Below are 19,227 nucleotides of genomic sequence, written 5' to 3' on the forward strand. Positions count from 1 at the left end.
TGACAATAATACAATTTGGATGGAGAGGCTTGTGAAATTGTGATGGTCAAGCGTCTCATTTGTGATTACTGCAGCAGAATGAAATGGAGCTGTAATTTCCCGATTCATTTTTTTTTTTTGCCCCACGATACGTATCGTCGCATTTTTGTATCGCGATATATTGAATTCCGATATATATATAAATCGTCCCATCCCTATGGTAAACAGTGGCATCAGCTGATTTAAAAGTAAAAACATTTTCAAAAACGTCTTTGAACGCTTCCTATCGGTGACTTTTCCTCAGTCAGGCCGATTTGTCTCTTACCAGTTACACACACACACACACACACACACACACACACACACACACACACACACACACATTCAGCATGGTGTAGAAACAGCACTAACTCTCACTAACACTCAGGTAGTTGATCGGATAGTTTGTGCACTTTAAGATACTTGAGGTAAAAGTAAAAAAAATAAATAATAAAAAAAACAAAAACAAAGAAAGAAACAGGGCGTGGGTTTTTCCCCTCCGACCCGCGCCGCAACGATTGTCGCATGAAGCACACGATGATTGTCGAAACACATAGGAAGTGAAGATCAAATGTATTTTGATGACTGTGAACTTCTAATTGATTGTATGATTGTTAGACTGGAAGCGAAGTGACTAAAAACCCCAAAATGCTGACAGAAAGCCTTCCTGCTCCACCGGCCTTTTTCACCCGGAAAACAACCTTCACTTGCAGCTGTTAAAATCTTATCTGGCTGCTAATATCTGAACACTACATTTGAGCGTTTTATCTGCTTTTGATTTGAGACTCCTCCCCCCCCCCCCCCTTTTCTTTTCTCTTTGTAACCGATATTTTGGAGAATCATACATATCATAATACTGTAGTTGTCATGTGTTCATCTCTCATGCCTCTTTTGGAGAATCATACATATCATTATAGTTCTCATGCGCTTGTCTCTCTTTATGCCTCTTTATAACTGGACATGTGATGTTGTTTCATCTCGGCATGGTGCCCCGGCATACTGCAAAAAAAAAAAAATCGCTGCCATTTCTTCTCATATTAAGTCTTTAAATCTCTCTTAAAAAAAAAACTGAGATAGTTTTTACTTGTACAATTACACAGTTGATCTTTTCTTGAATTTTCCTGAAACCAGTGGCAAACAAGACATATCACTCCAGCTGCTCAAAGATTGAAATCATTTGTTTCAGGAAATTTCCTGAATTAAGTGGATTTAAGGACTCAGTGTGAGATGAAAATACTCGTTAAGATGGCTGTTTTTGTGTTTTTGTTGTTTTTTTGCGGAGCAGTGTTTCCCAAGTTATTGGTGGTTTGGCAGCAGGCGGGTCAGCAGTGGAAAGGACCGGTAACTTGCTGTGGTGTTGGTCCTGTCTTTTGGTGACGTGAATTCATACATATTTGGGAAGCTAAATATCAAATTTCATAAATATCTCTAGAGATTTATCCATATAAAGTTCAGTTTAGTTTTGAACTTAAACGAGCACAAACCCTTAGAGTGCATTTTGGGCGACAGTGTTTTCATGTAGAGGATTCATAGTAAACAGTGACTAATATCTCTGTGAAGAGTATTTATAAAAGTGGGTGGCAATCTTGGCTGATAAATGGAAAAATAGAGACTTGAGTACCTAGCTTGCAAGTCCTACAGCTATTTGTGACACTGTGAAGGTGCAGAAAATACCATGAACTAAATTAAAAACGGTTTAGAATTGGACAAGCCAAGAGAAATGGAGTGTGATTAATTCATGAGAAACTTGAATGAAAATGGGACAGGGTATTGGTCAGATGCTGTCTGGAAGTGGCCACACACACACTGAGTCGTGTGTGTGTGTGTGTGTGTGTGTGTGTGTGTGTGTGTGTGTGTGTGTGGGGAAACACTGCTGGAGGGAGGAGGGTTTGAGGGGGATGATGGATGACGGGGTGACGATGAGACACGTTGGGCCGTGTGTTGGGTTAGCGTAGATGGACTCAACTCTTCCAGCAGTAGAAGTCAATGTGAACCACAAGGCCTGAAATCTATTGAAATGCTTCCTGGTGACATCAGGTTGACATGTGTGAGGAGGCGGGAACTGACTAGACTATTTCAGTTTGAGTCTTAAGGTATTTTACTTAAAAAAAAATAAAAAAAAATAAAAAATGAATGGGTTACACTTAAATACATCTGTGTGCCAAGTTAGGGACTGTGCTTCTTCAACTTAACATGTTGAAGTTGTGTTAATAGAAATTCAACCTGTGCTGAAAAGTCCTTCACTAGACTCACAGATGTTGAAAATGACACTTCAGGTTTCCAGCTGTGAGGTATTTTTATTTCTGTATTAATGGACCAGCATAAGATGGCTGCATTTAACTGTCATGAAAATGGATCAGCTGGCCTGCGTGTGTGAGGGGAAACAACAAGGTTTTTATTTTATTTTATTTTATTTTCAACTTGGCCCATGGAAGCAGCAGGGAGGGGAATGGAATGACAAAAAGACTCTCTCAGTCTGTCTGTCTCACTTTCTCTGTCTCTTTCTCCATCGTTGTGTCTCTGTCTTTCTCTCTGTGTCTCTCTCAATTCAATTCAATTCAATTCAAACAAGCTTTATTGGCATTAAATACAACAGTATCTGTTGCCAAAGCAAAACAGTGATAATCAAGAAAAAGTAGCAATAATAACAACAAAGATAATTGAACAATAGAAAGTTGCAATTATTCAATCACACACAGGAAAAAATTGAAAATATTTAGGTCAGTTCTCCTGTCCCAGGTTTTCACAGCATGTTATATAAACAGCAGCTAGTGTGGCACACTCACAAGTTTTTGGTCAGGAGGAAGTTTTTCAAAATTACACATATTTTGGAGTTTATAGAAATATTTCTGCCGGTGTTGGCCTGTTTATACAGCCAGGCTGTGTTCACTGAGTCTGTATCTCTGTCTCTCTCTCTCTCTCTCTCTCCAATCATATCTACATTATCTCATCCCTCTCTGCCTCTTCCTACCCATCCCGTTTTCCTCCATCTCTCTCTCGTCTACTGTCCCGCTTTCTCACTGCCCTCATTTGCAATCCTGCCTTTTCGCTAATCATCTCTCTCTCTCTCTCTCTGTCTCTCTCTGCCTGTCTCTCTCTCTCTCTGTCTATCTAAACACTTAATAATGCATGACATTCCAGATGACGGGGATGAGCTAGATAGTTAGATGTGGTTTTCGATCTGGTTTCCCGAGAGGCTGGAAATTCGGCCAGCGTTCCTTTGATGGTGTTTTGAAATTCAGAAGAGTTTCTGTGGAGAGAAATCTGAAGGGGCTTGGAGCTGAATTTTGCAATTCCACTCTCATCGAATGGCACATTGATCGCTCTATCAGTCAATATCTTTGCTTTTGGCTGTTTGGTTTTCTTCAGGCCTGAGTGAAAGAGGTTGATTTTTGTTGAAAAGGAGAATAGCCAGTCCACTCCCCTTTTTAGTATTTTCTCTTTCAGGAAATCCGAAAGTCAAAAGTTTGGACACACCACATTTTTCTCTATTTTTAGAATAATAGTAGTAAAAACATCAAAACTATGAAATAACACAAATGGAATTATGCAGTGACCAAAAAAGTGTTAAACAAATCAAAACTATCTTATATTTTAGATTCTTTAAAGTAGCCACCCTTTGCCTTGATGGAAAGGCAAAGGCTTTGGAAAGAAATTCATACATAGGCATCAACTTCACTATTTATGTTTGTCTAAGAAACACATTTCAAGCATTTAAGCAGAAGCCTTTAAATCAAAATGGCTTTAAGAGAATGAGAAACAGAACATTCAATCAGGTGGGTCCAAACTTTTGACACAAGTTCTCGAAATCGCGAGAACATCTCAATACTTGCAGCCTTCTAAATCCCATCAAGATGTATTTTGCTGCATCATGCCACCACCCATCGCAACACATTTACCAACACACAGCATCTGACTCTGCTTCCCCTTGTCATATTTAGTGCTAAGTGCAGCAGTAGTTCAGTAAGTAGGCAGTAAAAACTGTAAGTGCAGCGTGACTCAAAATCTGGACTAAAGTTTTCATGGAACAAGTCGCTTTCCCATCTCTATTCATCCGACATGCTTTCTATTCAACTCAGCAGTGAATTACTGACACCTGGCTATGTTGCTAAGGCAACCCGACTTATAAAACAGCACAGGACCTTGGCTCCGGCAGGTCTTTTGTGTGAGACCCGGGGTTACTGAGTTGTGTGGGTGTTTCTGTCTATACATGCATACCTGAATGTGTGGTAGCTGTTGTAGAAGTCGGCCTTCATGCCTTTATCCTGCATCTATCCTGCTTTAAAGGAAAAAATCCACCTTAAAACACGTTAACGCTGTTAAAGAAAGCGGCTATTGCTGTTATAGCTCGCATTTCCGGGTCCATGTTGTTGTTATTCCCAGCAACTTTGTGAGCAGGAAAGTTTTCAGCTATCTGAAACATAAACTGGATATGGGATACAGGTTTTGGTGTCTTTCTAGAGCCGCCATTTTGCACCAAGAGACGTTCAACAATCACACAGGGAGAAATCCATCGTAGAAGAGGAGAGAGACCAATTTCTCCTCCCGACAGCAGCCTCAATAGACCAGAATGCAATGCAGCTACAAGACATGTTGCATTTTGGGTAAGGGGGTATTACCGGCGAGACTCACTTTTTCTCAACTGGAAAAAATCTTTCGTTCTCTTGCTCTTACAGCGCTACTGCTATCGCTGTCTTTCTACCTACACATACAGTATAACCCACAGCTGAATGCAACAAGTTCAGGCCCGTCCTCTGGGGGGTTGTAGTAAGGCATTCTGGGAAATGTAGGAAATCACTAACTGAAGCAGAAGTAGATGAGGCAGTTTTTTTTAACAGTTTTTCTTTTAATACTGCAGACAATTTAGAACCAAATGAGAATACGGCATCACATAACATTTAGTGTGTCGTTCCACCATCTAGTCACCAGGTTATGGAAGAGGATTAGGGCCACATGTGAAAAATGTATCTGAGTTCTGAGTTTAAAGTCAGAATTACTGACACCTGGCTATGTTGCCAAGGCAACCCGACTTATAAAACAGCACAGGACCTTGGCTCCGGCAGGTCTTTTGTGTGAGACCCGGGGTTACTGAGATGTGTGGGTGTTTCTGTCTATACATGCATACCTGAATGTGTGGAAGCTGTTGTAGAAGTCGGCCGTCATGCCTTTATCCTGCATCTAGCCTGACTTTAAACTCAGAATTCTGAGATTAAAAGTCAGAATTCTGAGTTTAATGTCAGAATTCTGAGAATAAAGTCAGAATTCTGAGATTCAGGTCAGAATTCTGAGATTAAAAGTCATAATTCTGAGTTTAATGTCAGAATTCTGAGATTCAAAGTCAGAATTCTGAGATTGAAGTAAGAATTCTGAGATTGAAGTCAGAATTCTGAGATTCAAGTCAGAATTCTGAATTTAATGTCAAAATTCTGAGATTCAAATCAGAATTCTGAGATTAAAAGTCAGAATTCTGACATTAAACTCAGAATTCTAATTTTTTCACACGTGGCCCTAATCCTCTTCCGTACCAGGTCATTCCCTTGTAACTGGAAGAAAGAGGAAGAATTTGACTTTTCAGGAACAGTTCCTCCTGGGGAAAGTGCAGCAGTCGTGAACAGGCATGAAGTAAAAAAAGTACAAGTTGCTGCATCTGTGTGTGCCAGTTTACCATCCAAGCAGACGATTGTCCAAAAACGCATACATGCTGAGTCAGCAAAGAGCAAAAAGGTCATGAAATGTCTCTGTAGCTCACTGCGTAGAGCGTGGCACTGATGTTTCCAGGGTTAGGGGTTCAATTCCCAGTGCTAACAATGTATGCGCTCACGGTACTGTAAGACGCTTCGGGGTAAAAGCGTCCACCGAATGGCAGCAGAAGTCATACATTCATTATCCTTTTCCATTCCCAGTCTGCACCAGAATCTAGTCCTGCTAAAAATCTCCACTCTGAGGCTGTGAAGCTGCTCGTGTCATTCCGTCATTCATCTCTCATTTTGCTGTTTTAGGTGAAGAGTTAGTTCCCGTAAAAGCGAGTTACGACTTGTTTTACCTTTGTTGCCTCCTTGGCTGTGTGTATGTGTGTGTGTGTGTGTGTGTGTGTGTGTGTCTGTGTGTGTTATAGAGCATCTAGCATCATGATACAGACTAATAGAGGAAGTTGAATTTGACCCATCTCCTTGTTAGTTTTCCCCCTCATTTTCTGTTCCATTTCCCATATCGCTCCACACACCCTAGATGAAAACATTCTCCAAAATACTCAGCCCACCAAAAACCTAAAAACAGCCTTATTTTCCAGTTAATGAACACAGATGCTGCATTTTATTATTTTTTTTAATGGGTTTAAGTCACTCAGTAATCACAATTCATGTTAAAAAGAAACAGAAAAACCATCACAACTGGAGACATTTGCAGACAACAGTATAAATATTTAGCCAAGATTTCTGATATATATAAAAAAACTAGATTTCTATAAAGGAAAAAAAGTATCACACAATTAATAACATTGCAACTCTTCACCCCCTTGTCATTTTTAAAGCACAGATGAAGCCTGATGGAAACAGACATGAATCAGATGCTGTTCATACTTATTGATCCGGTGCCTGTAGTCTTGACTCTCAGCAGGTTTCGGGGTGGAGGGTTCGATGTAGCAGGACACTGTGAAGTTAACGAAAAAAAGCCTTTGGAGTCAGCGTTATGTGAGAGAGAGAGAGGGAGAGAGCGTGCCTTTTGAGAGCAAAATGTTAATTATTGTTATTATTTTTTTAGTCCGATGAAATGTCCAAACCTAGCCGCCGTCTGAGAGAAGCTGGAACGTCCTGTAGAAGAAGAATGTTTGCGTTATTTTTCTAAATGTAACCTGTTTGACAAAAAAAAAAATCACATAAATCATGTTTTGTTTTGTTTTTTTATTTTGTTTTCCTCCAGTGTAGAGCGAGTAGACTTCGATTTAAAGATTAGAAATTGCATTCCTCCGATTTGATTTGCGTAATCTATGGAGCAGTACTATTTTCAGTCTGTGTTACGATCAATTGAAACTCGTCATGATTGACAGAATGTTCTTTTAACCTTGGAATCAAAAGACTCAAATGTACTTATATATATTTATATATATAATAAACACCTGGCTGAAGGAATGTAGGTCTTTGCTACGAGAAATCATGATCATTATCATTCAGAGAAAATAAAATATGCTGGTTAGTCACAAATGATTATTTTTTTTCATCATGTAGGTTGTGATATAATTCTTGTTTGTTTTTGAAGTTCAAGTGCATTTTTTTCCCTCTTGTTTGATTATTGTTATTTTTTTATTTTTTTTTCTAAATAATCTGTTGTTGTATTAAGAACGGCGATGAACCTGGTCTGTGTATGGAGACGGCTATGAGAAACATACAGCATGTATTTATTGCACTTTGTGATTTGGGTGTGCTTTCCTGTTTTCTTTTTTTTTTTTCTGGCGAGAGTCCCGAAAGCTGTGAATTTTATCTCGGACACTGTACTGTCAACCAGAGTTGTAAATATTTCACCAGCACAAAAAACAAACAAACAAACGATATGTTTTGTAGTTTCACAACAAATAAAAAAAAAAGTTCTTCTCTTCTATTTTGGTGTGTGACATGTTTTTGAGTCCAGGAAATGAAATGTTTGAAATGGATTATGTTTCTACTACAGCAGCTACTACTACTCAGTGGTGGAAAGAGTACAAGAATGTCCTACTCAAGAAGAAGTATTATTACTTTACTGATATTTTACTTAAGTAGAAGTAATGGCACTGGAGTAAAAATCTAATAAAAAAGTTTAAAAAAGAAAAAAAAAGTTAAATGTACTCAGAGTAAAAGTTCCTTTTTAGAACAGAGAACATTGTTAGCTGTGATCTTTTCCATGTGATTCTAACAGGAGAGAGGACATAGTTCAAACTAGATTCTTTTAACTGGAAAAAAAAAATTAGAAATGACAAAATAAAGTACAGAAACAAAGTAAAGTCAGATTCCTCTTCTCACTGTGAATGGATCCACAGTTTGTCAGTTTACGTTGATCCAGTTTCTGCTGCTGATGGAGAGACACAATCTGTTCTGTGATGGATGGGATTTAAATACTTCAGTTAAAAGGTACGTTTAAAATTACTGACTTAAAAAAAATACCAAAAGAATGTACAGGTACACAAAAAAGCCACTCAATTACAGTAATGTGAGTAAACATAATTAGTTACTTCCTCTTAATAATTATAATAATAATAATAATGATAAACTTTATTTGTATAGCACCTTTCATACAAGAAATGCAGCTCAAAGTGCTTTACAACAAAGAAATTACATGCACCAAGTGCTTCACATAAAACTTGATAATAATAGTGAAAATAAGATAAAGATGAAAATAGAATACATAGAATGCATCTTCACATGAAAATAGACATAGAATGAGCATAAAAACAGGGATAGAATGCTATAATTAATGTAAAATAAGATGGAGAATAAAACCCACTTGATAATAATAGTAAAAATAAGATAAAAATGAGGAATTTATAACATAAGATGGAAAATAAAACCCACTGAATAATAATAAAAATAAAGTTAAAAAAATAGAGTACATAGAATGCATAAAATCAAGTAAAATACAACATTTTAAAAGAAGTGCAGCAGTGCATAAGTGCGAAGCAAAGTGCAAAAAAGAGTTTCAGGCCTGCATCAGGAAAGTCAGAGCTGGTTAAAGGCTAAAGTGAAGAGAGAAGTTTTGAGCTTTCTTTTAAAAAATATTTAGCGAGTTGGCTTCCCTGATATCTATAGGTAGTGTGTTCCAGAGCTTTGGGGCGTAATTGACAAAGGCTGCATCTCTTGCTACTAATACTACTGATACTGTTAATATAGAAACTCCTTGCTGATATTACTACTACAGCTGTACTACTACTGCTCCTACGGCTGCAGCTGCTGTAGTTCCAGATCTGTAGAGATATGATTGATTAGAGACACAAGTGGAAATCATCAATCACATCAAATCATTATTACTGTCTGTCTCTGGCTCTGCCACTAGGGGGCTGTACATAAAACGTGTGGCGGCTGCTGCCTGTTCCTCTTCCTCCTCTCTTCAGCAGCCGGCTTCATCAAAGATCGTCTATTGAAAAGATCGTCGATCGTTGAAAAAACGGCCACGTTACAGTCTCCAAAAAGTGTGTGTTAAAAATGTAATGTATCTCAAGTCAGAGTTTTTCTTTGATGTGTATGGATAATGTTTATTGCATCTATAAATAAGAATGAAAAAACAAATAAACAACCAAAAAAAAAAAAAAAGTAAAGTCATGTCTCTTTTCCTCCACGTGCCCCAGGCGTAAAGCCGTTACCATAGTGACAGATCCGTTACAGATCCGAGTCAAAGTCGTTTTACTCAAAAGCTACTCAGCTCAGAAACGCATAGTTTGGCTCTGGGTGTTGGCAATACTTTCGGCGTGTGTGTGAACTGATACAAATAAACCTCAGATGTTTATAACAGCAGATACAAGCAACAGAAGGAGAGAGTTCATGGAGAGCAGACCAAGCAGACGAACACACCCCGCTCCGCCGCGCTCTCTGATGACGTTTGTAGTCCCCGGAAGTAGACGACCCATAAGTGAAAGCTAGCTGTGTTTCTTCCTGCTCTCTCTCTGGGTTTCATCAGCCACACGTTTCCACAACCAGACGACACAAGAGTTTTTTCCCCACGGTTGACAGAAAGATGGGAGACCCGGTGGCCGAGTACACAGCCCGACTGCAAGAACAGGTCAGCAGCTAGCTAGGCTTCTCTCAGGCTAAAGGCGAAACACTAGCTAGTTAGCAGGCTAAATTTAGCCCAGTGTAAGAGTAAGTGTCTATGTGTGTGTGTGTGTGGGGGGGGGGGGCTTGTTGCTGAACTGGGGAAGAAGCTAACTATGAAATCACACACACACACACACACACACACACACACACACACACACACACACACACACACACACACACACACACACCACCAGCAGCTAACCATTCATGAACTCGCCAGTTTGTAATTTAGAGAGTGATAATGAGGCAACTTTTGGTTTCATTCTGACTGACAGTAACTGATGTCAAGTCAAGTCAAAATGTATCTGTAAAGCACATTTCATACACAGGAAAACATAATGTGCTTTACACACAAAAACAATGACAATAGCAGCAACATTTAAAGCAATAGTGGTAAATATATATAAATACATATATATACTGTAGACCTCTTCCCATTCCATAATCAGTTGACAGTCAGTTTGCTCTCCTTTTCAGGCTGACATTTCTCTTTAAGACCTAAATTCATAGTATACATCACAGTAAGTCGTATCAAACTGATCAATGTTACATGAAGCTAGGATCTTTTAAGGGAAAAAACAGTCATTAATGATTTTCTGATAACATAATTGATTTCTGTGCGTATTCTATTGTGTATTCTGTGTGTATGCCTTATGATCACTGACTGGAAGTCCCAAGTTTCCCCACTTCCTAATTTAATACTACTCCATTTAATACTACATGTCAAAAAATGACAAGTGTCCAGAGTTTTATTCTTGTCACGGTGGAAAAAACTTCTAAATCAACATTTAAGCCACATGACACTAAAACTCTTCATTGAAATGCAGGGAGTAGTAGTAACAATAAAACATATGCGTACTTATACAGAGTCTGATCAAAATGTTTCATTAGAATCAATCTAGGTAAAGGGTTTTCCATGGACAACCAGTGTTGTATTGATCAATTATACATTCACTATGTAATCAAACATCAAACTGCATAATATCAGAGGTCAGTATCCACCCAATATATCACAAAACCAATATATTGGTCTAATGATAGAATAGAGCAGTGGTTCTCAACGTGGGGTCCGGGGACCACCAGGGGTCCTTGAGGGGGTTCCAGGGGGTCCCCAGCAAATGGATGAATTGTTAAACGTCAAGTTCAAGTTTATTTATATAGCACATTTCATACGACAGGCATAGACTCAATGTGCTTCAAAATAAAAAGCAAAAAATAGGCAAAGATCACACGTCACCGTTATTTCATTCACAAGAAGTCAACACAATTAGAGAATGTAGAAGAATGACTGTTTTGATCATAGTTTCTCTGTTATCTCTCTACCTACAATACAGATAGTCATGGAATTCTGGACAAAATCATATCTGACAATAAAAATATTCTCAGATTTGGGTCCGAGAGACAAAATCTCATCAAATGGGGGTCCGTGGCCCTAATGTGGACTAAGTTAGGGGTCCTTGATATGAAAAGATTGAGAATCACTGCAATAGAGTACATGATTAGATAAGTTTCAAATGGAGAGTTATTCCTGCCCAGAATTTCTCTTTCAAGGATCAGTAGAGCATCACAGATAAAAAAAACAAAAACGTCTGTGTGTGTTTTCAGGAGCGGGAGATCCGGTGTCTGTCAGCGGAGATCGAGAGCCTGAGGAACCCGCAGAACCTGAACGAGTCTCCGCAGCTGGACGGGCTGCGGGAGGAGAACGCCCGGCTCAAGTACCGCCTCAACATCCTGAAGAGGGTGAGAGGCCGAGGGCAGCAGGAGCACCGCAGGGTGCAGCTGTGTGCTGTGACACCGGGTGCCGCTAAGCACGAGGCGCGGTTTGATTACTTTGACATCAAAAAATAGTTTGTGTCTGGCTTTGATTACAGAGCTTTTCTCTCCCTACGTACAGAAGATCTGTCTTCAGATCTGCAGATGAAGCTGTTTCCACTGCTTCTCTTCTTTCATCTTATTTGGAACAAACTGTGTCCTCCGTAAGACACAACTCAAAAATCAGTTTTATAAACTGTATTTAGGCTGTAGTAGTATTGGGAATTTGTTTCCTGTAGAGCTGCAATGATTAATCGATTAGTTAGTAACTATTTTGATAATCGATTGTAATATAAGTTAATACGTTTTTAACAAAAATAAGTCAAAATTCTCTGATTCCAGCTTCTTAAATGTGATATTTTCTGGTTTCTTTACTCCTCTATGACAGTAAACTGAATATCTTTGGGTTGTGGACAAAACAAGACATTTGAGGACGTCATCTTGGGCTTTGGGAAACACTGATCCACATTTTTCACCATTTTCTGACATTTTATAGACCAAACAACTAATCGATTAATCGAGAAAATAATCGACAGATTAATCGACAATGAAAATAATCGTTAGTTGCGGCCCTAGTTTCCTGTGAGTACAGTGTTTCTGAATTTTGTTGAATTAATGAGGTGTGGGCATTAGTGGAATTAGCGCCTGTGTGATTAATTATATTGGCAAGATTTAAATTTAAAACCCCCATTTTATCAACTAAATCATGAAGTGGAGCTGCAGCAGAGAAGAGTGTTCCATCCCTGCTAATTGAAGATGCTGTAGATTACCTCTAGTATTTGTTCAAATTAAATCCTGGTGTTGGTGTGATAACTTCTCTGCTCGCAGTAAGTGACGAATCAAAACTTCAGAGTGAAATCCAAACTTTCTCCTAAACAGCAGCAGAGAAAGCTGGGCTCACCAGCGTTAGATCTTCTCCTCTCTCATCTCTTTGGTTTCCTTTGGTGTAAAGCATCACAGAGCGGTCGGGGCTGTGGCGGTTTACTAACGACACCGCACAGGGATTCTGGGTTTTGAAGTCTGTTAACAGTTAACCTCTCGCTGCTATTGGAGCCACCAAAGACGTCTGATGTAGCTTTTGTAAAGTATTCTTCTTCTTCCTCCTCTTCTATCATCATCGTCACATTTAATGCCTGTCGGTTAAGCTGACTCCCTCTGTGTCCGTCCTGTGCAGAGCCTGCAGGAGGAGAGGAGTCAGTGCAGTAAATCCATGATGAACATCAACCAGCGGCTGCAGGAGATCTTCGGCGAGGCGATCCGGGCCTCCTGCCCCGAGCTGGACAACCCCCCGCTGGCCGTCACCCCCAACCAGCAGGCCAAGTTTGGAGACTACCAGTGCAACAGTGCCATGGCCATGGCCCAGGTGTGACTACTTAATCCAGCCTTTCTGGCTCATGACCCTTAAAACAAAGTGATGCCTCCTCACACCCCCACCCCTCCTCACCCCACCCCATCACAAGCTGCATATACAGAGTGGAGAACAGTTCGACTTGATTTTCATTTTCAGGTTGTTTCATCTGACTATCAGAAGAGGCCTAGAGGCTGAAAACGATTCAGTTTTTCACAAGAAAAAAGCAAAAATTAGCAAAGAATCAGAAAAAATAGACATGAAAATAAATTTGCATAGAGGAAATACGTTTTTTTTTCCTATCCCATAAATCATCTTGTGACTGTGTGTATCTCACGACCCTGTGGAGGGTCCCAACCCCCAGGTTGAAAACTACTGACTTAGTCTCTCCTTTTTAGTATAGAAAATGAAAAACTGTGTGCACATAATCTTGAAATTAAATCAGCAGGATGTCTGCAGGCCCTGAAATAGTCTTTAACTTTTAATATTATCACTTCAATTTTAAGCCTCAAATATCCTTGTTGAATTCAAGTTTAAAGGTCTAGATGTTTTGCATTTTGAGTGCGCTGTCTTTGTAGTGAGAAATCAGCCAAGTCACACAGACTCAAACTGTATTTTCATGTTCATTTCAGTTGTGAAATTGGCTTTATATTTCAGTTTAACTGGTATTAAAAAGGTCTTAAAGTCTCATATTGAACTGGATTGAAAGTTGCAGATGCCCTGATTAGATTCAGAGACTTATCATTCTAACAGTGCTGTGGCCGTGTTTCACTGCAGTGTTAAGTAGTACAGACCATCAGTACCGGCCTGGGCAGCAAAGACTATCTCTCTCTCTCAGTGGGATGAAAGCTGGAGTCATCAATGTTTGTGTGAGAAAAATACAATAAGCCCAATTGTTTCTGACCTGTGTGTTTCAGATGCTGAAGGCCAGGGGGGCGAAGGTCAACCCCAGGGAAATCGCAGAGAAGATCATCCAGAACATTCCAGACAACGAACTGATCCAGAAGACTGAGATCGCAGGACCAGGTGGGGAGACTTTTTTTTTTTTTTTTTTTTTTTGTGGTTTTAGGGTTTTATGGGAATCTTTGGGGCTTTTTGGACTCAACACTCCACAGAGAATTTCAGGCTGCGTCTTTTCTCCATTTATTTCCTACGTTTTTAGTGTTGCTCTGATCACATTCCAACATAGAAATGTAATCATGTTGTAGAATTGAGTGACTTGGCAGAATCCCAGAATAACTTTCTAGAATAAATTAAGTATTCCTGAATTCCTGATTACCATTATTCCAAAAAAAGTAGTTTGAGGCTGTTCAAGTTTCTAGTCCACTTCACAAAACATCAAACATTCAAATTCAATTTAAAATATTTATTCATACATACACACATATATTATTTACACTTTGTAATGACATTTTTAAATTGTTGTTTGCATTCAAGCAGCCAATGCCATCGCTAGAAAGATCTGTGTCTCAGAAATAAACATAATTCTGCACAGTCAGACTTTGTTGTTATTGAACCTTTATTTATTACATCGTATTGTGGTTGTATTGAATCCTGAACCCCAGGTTCAGGGGTTCAGGATTCAATACAACCACAATACGATGTAATAATGATGTAATAAATAAAGGTTCAATAACAACAAAGTCTGACTGTGCAGAATTATGTTTATTTCTGAGACACAGATCTTTCTAGCTGACTCAGCAATCACACAATAAGCATATCATCCCATCCCCACTTCCTATCGGTGCGTCCCTGCTGTGAGCCTGCAGGCTTCCTGTGTTACTGTAATGAGTCTCGACGTCCGTCCCCTCTGATGTGTTTTGTCCTCAGGGTTCATCAACATCCACCTGAAGAGGATGTTTGTGTCCAAACTGCTGACCAACCTGCTGCTGAACGGAGTCCAGCCGCCTCCGCTGGACTCCAGGAAGAGGGTTCGTCCGCCTTTCACTGTTTAGTGTCATGAAGTCATTAATGTCATTTAGTAGAGAATGCAGTTCTTTTTGTTTTATTCACATAGTAAGGATAGAATGGGACACAAAGATTGAGGGTAAATGGAATTCTGTCTGACCAAGTTTGCTCTTCAACTTGCTCCCCACAAGGTTGTGTGCTTTCGCCCCTATTATTTATCCTCTACACAAATATGTGTCAGAGCAGGTGTGAAAATAGGACCATCTTAAAGTATGCAGATGACTCTGTTATTGTTAGTCGGCTCCAGGACAATGAGACCAGCCACGGCCCGGTGATCGACGTCTTTGTCAAGTGGTGTGAGGAGTCCTATCTTCAATTAAACATATCTAAGACAAAAGACATGATAATTGATTTTAGAAGACATGCCCACACACATGAAGTCACATCCATTAAGGGTCAGACAGTGGAATGTGTGCAATTTTACAAATATCTTGGGACAATTATTCACTCAAAACTGAACTTTGTGAAAATTGTGAAGCCATGTGAAAAAAGGGGCACAGCGTTTGTTTTGTTTGAGGAAACTGTCCTATTTCCACATCGATAAAACCATGATGACCTTATTCTACCGTGCTTTTATTGAATCGATTTGATCTTTTTCTTTGGTGTCATGGTTTGGAAACCTATCTTTAAAGAACAGAAACTCTCTGAATCAGATTGTGAAATGGTCCAGTAGGCTGATTGGTGAGTCACAGCTTAACCCGGCAGCGTCCCTGCACACCAGACAGTCACAGCGGATAACTGGCTCGATTTTAAATGACGACTCCCACCCTCTGCACCGTGAATTTCAGCTTCTTCCTTCTACAGTAGACAAAGGTTTATAGTCCCAAAGTGCAGAAAAACACGGTATAAATACCAGCTTTGTTCCAGCAGCCATCACTCAGATGAGCAAGTCATAGCAACATTGCACAGATGATATAGAAGCAACGTTTATTTGTTGATTTTATCTTTTAGTTTTAGTGGTTTAGTGATGAGTTTTAGTGATTGGAACTTTGAGTACTTTTATTATGTTTGTCTACTGTTTGTGTTGTTTCTAAATGTGTGTCAAGATGGATGACTCTCTACTGCAATTCAAATCTACCTACGGGTACAAATACAGTAACCTGAACCTGAGCCTGAACCTAAAATAGAGGAGATTTTTTTATATTAACAAAGTAAGGGTAGAATAAAATATAGCAGAAATATAACAGAATAGAGCTGATAGCTTTAGATTATATTCTCAGTTTCCATATTTTAACTGAGCTACCGTTCTGGTGAAACTGAAAAGTTATGGGTCTCAGCAGTGTGTGTGTGTGTGTGTGTGTGTGTGTGTGTGTGTGTGTGTGTTTTCTGTCGTTCAGGTGGTGGTGGACTTCTCCTCACCCAACATTGCCAAAGAGATGCATGTGGGCCACCTGCGCTCCACCATCATAGGAGAAAGCATGTGCCGCCTGTTTGAATTCCTGGGCTACGACGTTCTCAGGTCAGTATGTCACACCGACTTTTTTCCCCAAACAAGCTCTTTGGTCAAACTTGCCACCACACGACAAGAGGATCGGTAGTCCAGCGTTTTATTTAGTTAAAGTTGCGGAGGTGACGGTTTGGAAACGAAAAATCCAGATACTCTCACACTCATCAATCTGTGATGTTATGTATTCCAGGAGTTATTTTGTGAACAAGTGTTGTAATTTACTTTTTTGGTGAACCCATTTTCCCTCAACCTGCCTTGTCTACTTCTACTTCTACTTCTAAGGAAGAATTGAGGGAGTTCACTCTCCGAAAAGTTATAGCGCTATACATATTTTTGCCCGGTGAGGCCGACAAAAGGTCTTTTAAGTTGTGATTATCTTTGGAGAGGTAAGGCACACTGAATCGTATACTGGTTGACAGTGTCACCAGTGTGAGAGTGACTCAATACCAATTCTGTGTTTCCTTTAGAGGGGTAAAAATATCTTTCTATTTTACTTGATTTGATTCTTTTAATGCAATGCATTTTGATTGTTCTTTTATATGAATTTTATCTTTTTCACTTTGTCTCGATGCTTTTAATGTTTTATGTAAAGCACTTTGAATTGCCTTGTTGCTGAAATGTGCTATATAAATAAACTTGCATTGCCTTGCCTTGCCTTGCCTTACTTCAGTTAGTTATTTCCTACATTTCCCAGAATACCTTTCAACGACCCCCAGAGAACGGGCCTGAACGTGTTGCATTCAGCTGTGGGTTAAACATGTAGGTGGAGAGAGAGCGACGGCGAGTCCTTTAGTGAGACCCTGACTCAAAACTCAACCTGTCCTGTGTCTGTGTTTCCAGGTTGAACCATGTCGGAGACTGGGGGACTCAGTTCGGGATGCTGATCGCTCACCTGCAGGACAAATTCCCAAACTACCTGGCTGTCTCCCCACCCATAGGCGACCTGCAGGCCTTCTACAAAGTCAGTGGTAACTCTGTCTGCCTCTTTCTGACTGTCTGTTTGCGTTTCACTGTCGCTTGGTGTCTCTATGGACCAAGGTTATTATCGTTAACGAAATAACGAAAACTAGGTGTGAAAAAACATTTTCGTTAACTGAAATAAAAAGTAAAAACGAGGCTTTACAAAAAAACGATAACTGACTGAAACCGTATTGTATGTTTACAAAACTAACTAAAATAAACTAATATTATAGAGAAAATGTCTTTAGTTTCGTCTTTGTCAATTTATTTCATACATAAGCCTAGTATTTTGAATTTTTGAATCTCGCCCCTGACAAATACCCCATATTACAAAAAAAGACTAAAACTAACACTGAAACTAACAAAAACGAAACTAAAACTAAGCATTTTCAAAAAATAAAAACTAAACTAAACTAGCAAACCCACTTTAAAAACTAATAAAAACTAAACTGAAATTGAAAACAAACAATCAAAACGAACTAAAAATAAAAACTAATGAAAAATGCAAAACTGTAATAACCTTGCTATGGACTACCGTGGAATACCGGGAAAAACCACATGAAAAAGGACTTTAACTTTGAAATAACTCACTGGGGTCTTAAAAAGGCCAACAAGCCATCAGTTGAAGGGGGTAAATATAATTAGAACTGCTATTCCCTCGTCACGTCACTGTTTTGTGTAGAAATTGGGTCTAGAGAAAGGGACATTTTGAAAGCTGAGTTTTTTTCAATTCTAAAATTCAAAACACTCCTCTGGCGCAAAGGAAGTGATGCATTTTACATTTCACAGTACCGCCCACACTGTTTGATTGACAGGTGATCTCTGGGAAGTGCAGGTGCAGAAACACCACAGCAATGAGCGCTTAGCAACAAAGACAGAGACTAAATAATAAAAACAAGAAACTGTGGATTACAACTTAAAAAAAAAAATCAACTGCATGTAGTAAATCAAAGGTGCAAAAACAAATTCTAGATGAAATGAACTCCATCAAAACATTACAAAGTCCATAGGATACAGGCACAGATATGGAAATGTAGTGTTTCTTTAACTTGAAGATATTGTTAAAATTGTCATTGCCATCCCCTGGACAGCATATAACCTGTTAATCAGACAGTGACAGTCTATTTAGTTTCTTTGTCTCACTCTCTGTTTGTTGTTGTCTGTCTCACTCAATTTTTCCATTTCACCTTGCTGGCATCTATTATTATCATGTAAATCCGTCTGTGTTGCCAAAGCTTATAGAGAGGGAAATAATAGATAAAGGGGGAAAGAAAGAGAAACTGGTAAAAAAAAATCTGGTAATAAATAAACAATAAACATCAAACTAAAAAGTGAACATAACTGTAAGATCAAATGATTAAAGAAAATACCCTAGTGCATTATGTGCCTACAATATAGTACTATGTGTTTAGTTTATACCTTTGCACACTTGTACAGTACGCATATAGGACATTAATGTACCTCCATGTAAGTTAAAAAGACATGTTTCTCATCATGTAGCAGACAAACTTTTGTTTCTGTTTTTTCTTCTTTCTCCTGTCTTCTTTCCTCCTCCCTCCATCAGGAGTCGAAGAAGCGTTTTGATGAGGAGGAGGACTTTAAGAAGCGAGCGTACCAGTGTGTCGTCAGACTGCAGAGCAAAGAGCCGGACTTCATCAAAGCCTGGAACCTCATCTGTGATGTTTCCAGGAAAGGTAGACTGGCTGTGTGTGTGTGTGTGTGTGTTACTATCCTGTCTTGTTAAAGGAAAAGTCCACTCTAAAACACTGCAACACTGTTAACAAACAGCCATTGGTGATGTACCTTGCATTTCTGTGCCCATTTTGTTGCTTGACAGTGTATTTTTCTTATTCCTGTGGATAGCTGGCCAAACATAGACATCGTTAAGTAGGCCT

The 19,227-nt window shown here is 39.2% G+C and overlaps 1 protein-coding gene across 1 annotated transcript in view; it reads left to right on the forward strand.

Annotated features, from left to right (window-relative positions):
- The first annotated feature begins 9,645 nt into the window (after positions 1-9,645).
- The window catches only part of rars1 (arginyl-tRNA synthetase 1), a 36,070-nt gene continuing 26,488 nt past the window's right edge, over positions 9,646-19,227 (forward strand). Inside the window, exons 1-8 of the mRNA XM_071547139.1 lie at positions 9,646-9,759; positions 11,403-11,537; positions 12,784-12,972; positions 13,875-13,983; positions 14,788-14,888; positions 16,263-16,384; positions 17,213-17,333; positions 18,897-19,026. Coding sequence (XP_071403240.1) covers positions 9,715-9,759; positions 11,403-11,537; positions 12,784-12,972; positions 13,875-13,983; positions 14,788-14,888; positions 16,263-16,384; positions 17,213-17,333; positions 18,897-19,026 — 952 coding nt within the window. The 5' untranslated portion in view covers positions 9,646-9,714. The remainder of the gene's footprint in view (positions 9,760-11,402; positions 11,538-12,783; positions 12,973-13,874; positions 13,984-14,787; positions 14,889-16,262; positions 16,385-17,212; positions 17,334-18,896; positions 19,027-19,227) is intronic.

This window comes from Centroberyx affinis, unplaced genomic scaffold (genome assembly GCF_046629955.1).
Source record: "Centroberyx affinis isolate AG114_WGS23_722 - 3 ecotype Tasmania unplaced genomic scaffold, CSIRO-AGI_Caff_v1 ptg005684l_1, whole genome shotgun sequence".
Taxonomy (NCBI): domain Eukaryota; kingdom Metazoa; phylum Chordata; class Actinopteri; order Beryciformes; family Berycidae; genus Centroberyx; species Centroberyx affinis.